Source organism: Orbicella faveolata, unplaced genomic scaffold (assembly GCF_042242905.1).
Source record: "Orbicella faveolata isolate gen_17 unplaced genomic scaffold, um_ofav_v1 contig_25, whole genome shotgun sequence".
NCBI lineage: Eukaryota > Metazoa > Cnidaria > Anthozoa > Scleractinia > Merulinidae > Orbicella > Orbicella faveolata.
The window spans coordinates 10,324,117-10,329,070 of NW_028301553.1; the positions used below are offsets into that span (position 1 = coordinate 10,324,117).

Genomic DNA, 4,954 nt, shown 5'->3' on the forward strand with positions numbered 1-4,954 from the left:
TTTGTCATCCTTCCCTTTCTACGCTTTTCTTTTGTAAGGACGTTCGCGCCTAATTTCTTCCCACGAACAGAGTTACTTATAAACTTGCCATGTAGCAAGGCAAATATCAGTGTTTGACTTTTACCAGAAAGTAAAAAAAATGAGGGGAAGGGGGACAAAGTGTTTTTTTCTTTTTTTTTTTTTCAAAATAAGTTACATTGAACACCTTGCGTTTTTTGAAGCTTTTGTTATTTTACAACGATCTTAGCGTACGACTATCAGCAATAAAAGACGCTACATTAGCCTGATTAGATCAGGTTAACGTAGTCAATTCATCACAACAAAGTTTTGCAGCTTACGTTGTTCCTTGTGGTGGAACAGGCCTTGAAAAAAATACATATCAGCCTTGCTCGTCCACATTCGAACAAAACGTTAGCTAAACGAGAGAAGAAAAGGCAAAATATTTGTAACTTCAAAAGTACAGATTTCTGTATGTTTTTGTTGTTTGTTTGTTTGTTTGTTTGTTTGTTTGTTTGTTTGTTTCAATGGAGATAATTAGTAAAGGAAGTGATCTTTTAAAAGAAAAGAGGGGGTTACCGATTATTTAAGAGAGTAAATTGCGGGGGAGGTTAGCGCACTCAATGTCGAGCCCTATACTTGATTACTGTGTATTTCTTCTTTAGCGTGTACACTTGATGTATGACGTCGCTTAACGTTGCGACATGAATTGCGTGCGCAGCAAGAATGAGCAGTGGGCACGAATGTCCTTAAATACATTCAAAGTATTTTTAAACTAACTTTCTTCAGATTTTTTTGGAGTATCCTTCCTATTGCGACACCAATGTGTTACGTGATCGTACCCTCTGCTTTATTTTCTAAAGACTTTTGAGAGGTCCGGGGAAGTTGTATCCAAACATTGTAAAACTGGCATTATATATCTGGCCTAGCCTATCGATCCATTTTAAAGGAATCTGCGAGTAATACTCAAGTAAAGAAGCTTTTGTCTTGGAAGGGGTGTGCTTGTAACCTGAAAAACGTCTCGCATTTTGAGTTGACAATCTCGCTGCCTTTATTAACTCTGATAGATCTTGTTCCATAGTTTCATAATGTCCTATAAAGTCATACTCTATTTCGCACATTCCGCATACGTTCACGTAATTATCCCAGTGCTGGTCCATTACCCAAGTAGTCTTGTCGCTTCCTTTTCTTACCAGGTATTCCATAAATTCACGGAACTTGATGTCATCGACCTGTTTAAGGGAACGACTGGAAGCATTCGGCCGGTAGTTCTTCAGAATTTCTCTACCATGATGATCACGGTAGTAACGGTCCTCGCTTCTTAGATAAACAAACTTGTCTTAGTATGCAGAAAGAAGGCGCTCTAAAGGTTCGCGGACAAATGTAAACTTGAAATACGTTGCCAGCATCGCATTTTGCTCTTGTTCGGAGAAGCGTTTAAAAAACCTCACCGCCATTTCCTCCTTGGTCTTGTTGGCAAACAGCATGTTTCTTAACTGCCTACTGGCACATTTTGGCATAACACAGTACAGTAATTTGGAGCTGTGATCCACCAGTATGTGACGGGCAACATACCAGCGATTAAGGTGACCTGTCTTTTTGCAAAATCTTTTCAGCAACCGTTTTCTTGAGTCCTGAAAAGGTTTGTAGAACAAAAAAAGCATTAGCATCTTTATGAAAGGTGGTGAATTAACTTGCAGATTCAGAACTTTGTAAGACACCACAACAATATAATAAAAGTCTTTTCACAGACCTTCTATTTTGTCTTGAGTTTATCCAGATCGTATCGCAAGCAAAAGTATTAACCGCTGGCGATTTGAAAAAGCTCAAACGCAGGAGGGTGGCCTTGAGGAAAGAAAAGACAAATACGCCCAAATCGCGGCCGTCCTCGCCTGCTCCATGAAAAAAAAACTCGAACCCCCCCCCAAAAAATTGTCTGTGGAAAGACTAATACAATAAACAGGAAGAAATTATCCTAGGTAGTAACCGCCTTTAGTGTGCATTATCGAGTGATGGAATGGAAGATACCAGGAAGTTTGGAGTGCACAAAAGAAGCGTAAGGATCTCTTGAGTCAAGAGGAATCCAACAGATAGCATGTCTTTTAGTAAGGCCTTGGGAACTCGCATTAATTCAATTAAATTAAAACTCACTTATAGGGGGCCATACTCCACTTCACAACACTAATAGGCTATTTTCGATATACTAAAATTCTGATTTGCCTTCGAGGCTTGGGCGAATAAAACAAAAGAAATCACATTGAAGTCGAAGGATGAATAATTTTAAATTTCTTTAAGTTAGAATTTTAATATATGTCGAAATTGGCCTATTATAGAATAACAGGATCGAATAAAATATTCCTAATCAAGAAAAATGCAACTAACAATGTTAAAACCGTCTATAAACTAATAAACTATATTCCTAAACTTATTAAATTACTATGAATTACTATCAATTACAATTTAAATTAAATTTAAATCAAGTATTAATTCTGTTTAGCTTTGTAATAACAATTACAAGTACAAATCGAATATAATAAGGCCACTGATGGTGTCTGCTTAATATTGCAACTCCACGCATAGACTATTGGACATTACTATAAATCTACTAGCGTTCTATCACGGATGCCGTTCTCTGATTGGCTACGCTACTCACTATTCTGTTGCAGATAGTGAGTAACCTAGCACTGTGCGCTTGTTGTGTATATGACGGACGCTTCTTTGCGTTTTCGAAGTGTTTGTGAAGAGGATTTAGATAAAATTTTCAACGACTAGTGGATTTATACTAAAAAAATTCAATTATTCGCTCTCGATCTCTATGCGTGTTAGAAATCTCGAGCTCGTAATCTAATTGTTTAAGGACAAGGTTGTTAGTCTATACTACATACAAAGATTACCATGTCTCGGCAGTAATATGGCATTATGATTTCAGCTTTTCATCATGATGTTTGTTTTCGACGCAGTTTGTTGATTTGGATTGTTCAACGTACCTGTAAACTTGACAGATGGACCCTCGGGGATATCGTACGACCGTAACCTTCTGGCGCTGTAAGATTCCCATTTTCTAAGAATATAGGAAATTCATTATTAACAGTTAATTAATTTTAAAATATGCGGGTACATAAAACCTTATGAATATTCTGGATTAGAGGTCGTATCGTAGGACACATTATTGGCAGTCGAGCATGAATTATACAACTCGCTCGGTTTATTTGCGTTCGAAGCGTATAACAAATCAGTTATTGAAAGTGAAGAATAATCATCGCAGTAAATTTTCCAATTTAAGCAATTGGAAAGGATAAGCCTAACAAAATCAGGGCTTCAACGGGATTCGAACCCGTACCCTCGGCGATACCGATGCGATGCTCTACCAACTGAGCTATGAAGCCACACATTGGGAGCGAGATCAATTATTTGAGTTCATATCTTCCCGTGAGAAGTGAAATGATGTGAAGTTTATATGACATAATTCATATATGAACTGCTGTAGTAGATGAAAGTGAAGTATGATCATCGCAGTAATTTTTTTTTTTTCATTGACCTCGCTCCCAATGTGTGTGGCTTCATAGCTCAGTTGGTAGAGCATCGCACCGGTATCGCGTAGGTCAGGGGTTCGAATCCCGTTGAAGCCCTGATTTCTTCAGGCCTCTTCTTTCCAATTGCTTAAATTGAAAATTTACTGCGATGATGATTCTTCACTTTCATCTGCTACCGCAGTTCATATATGAATTATTTCATATAAACTTCACATCAAATCAGTTGTTATTGTCAATCAGCAGCAGAGTGCAAACAACATGGAAATAGCAAGCGAAACTAATAGAGGTTTCCTTCGTTAGTTGTACTCTTAGGAGACCAGTTCCACGTAAACAGTTCACTCTAGATCTCTAATTCATTGTAAACGCGGGAAGGTCACAAATATAGTTCAAAGTCAAGACTTCAGTAATGAAAATCTTAGATTGTCATAGTAAATCAGTTGTTACTATGAATTCGTATGAGATTCCAGTAACATAACACATTTTTACTTAGCATACGTTTCGCCTAAATACTAGAAGACAGAAGAACTCACGGAACAAACGCAGTAGATGCATATAACTATGATTGGTAAATCAGGCACTCGAGTCTTACCTTCTTTGTCACTCGTTGGCATTGCTTCAAACCCGGCTTTGTATGTAGTATAGACTAACAAAAGGGCAAGACCGAAAATGCCAAGCAGCTTTCCCAGATTTTTTCGCATCCAAATGTTCATGATTTACTCCAGACGTGAACTCGAAAAAAATTAACTCTTGAATTCTATATCTACATCGGTTCAATGCCTTAGAATAATTAAACTGTCTTGCTTGACGCTCCCAGTCAAGTTATGCAAATTCAGAAGTATGTTGAAAGGCTTTTAATTTTAGGCTGTATACACAAAGAGACAAATAGTTCTTTAGTTATTTCAAAAGTTGGGTGGATTGAAAGTGTTACCATTCATTCATTCATTTTATAAATACTCGCTCAGTAAGTTATGTCAAGAGGGTGTTTTTTCCAAGGTTGTTTCCATCTAAGTGAAGTCGGTAAATCAAGTCGATTATTTAAACCGTGAGGGGGGTGAAGAGGTTTGTGGATCGACAGATTTGGCTTAAAAAAGCCAACAGATTACGGACTTTTGCGATAAATTGAACGGATTGGCGGATTTCGAAAATAGGGCGGATCGCGGATCAGCTGTGAAATTTGGCCTGGACTCTGGACTCTACCTGTTTTGAAGGTCGGATTGTGGATCCTCAGTTAGGAAGTTCGGATCATAGATCTTTGGTCAGCTAGGGTCGTGATGTTAGTGTTAATTTTAAACACTTAATTTCTTTCTTCGGACGAGACTCGATCAAAGAGATTCGGATTTGGCATTGTTATTGGAATTGTGTGATCTTTATCTTACAGCCGGTTTTCGCGAACTTGACAATGTTACCCGCATCTACCAGTTTAC

General features: G+C 37.9%; 1 protein-coding gene across 1 annotated transcript; it reads right to left on the bottom strand.

Moving 5' to 3' along the window:
• On the bottom strand, nt 1-4,349 carry LOC149108889 (carbohydrate sulfotransferase 13-like). Its single transcript, XM_089294552.1, has 3 exons — nt 4,120-4,349; nt 2,985-3,058; nt 1-1,631 (listed from the first exon to the last, which is right to left on the bottom strand). Exons 1-3 carry the CDS (start codon nt 4,238-4,240, stop codon nt 1,338-1,340), a joined length of 489 nt encoding a protein of 162 aa, XP_089150678.1. The 5' UTR covers nt 4,241-4,349; the 3' UTR covers nt 1-1,337.
• Between the last annotated feature and the right edge of the window lie 605 nt (nt 4,350-4,954).

Excerpts from the sequence above, each read along its gene's own strand:
- LOC149108889 (XM_089294552.1), bottom strand. The coding sequence starts at position 4,240 with ATGAACATTTGGATGCGAAAAAATCTGGGAAAGCTGCTTGGCATTTTC. Across the intron at positions 3,059-4,119 it reads GCCAACGAGTGACAAAGAAG|AAAATGGGAATCTTACAGCG; the intron begins GTAAGACTCGAG and ends CTATATTCTTAG. Across the intron at positions 1,632-2,984 it reads TCCATCTGTCAAGTTTACAG|GACTCAAGAAAACGGTTGCT; the intron begins GTACGTTGAACA and ends AAACCTTTTCAG.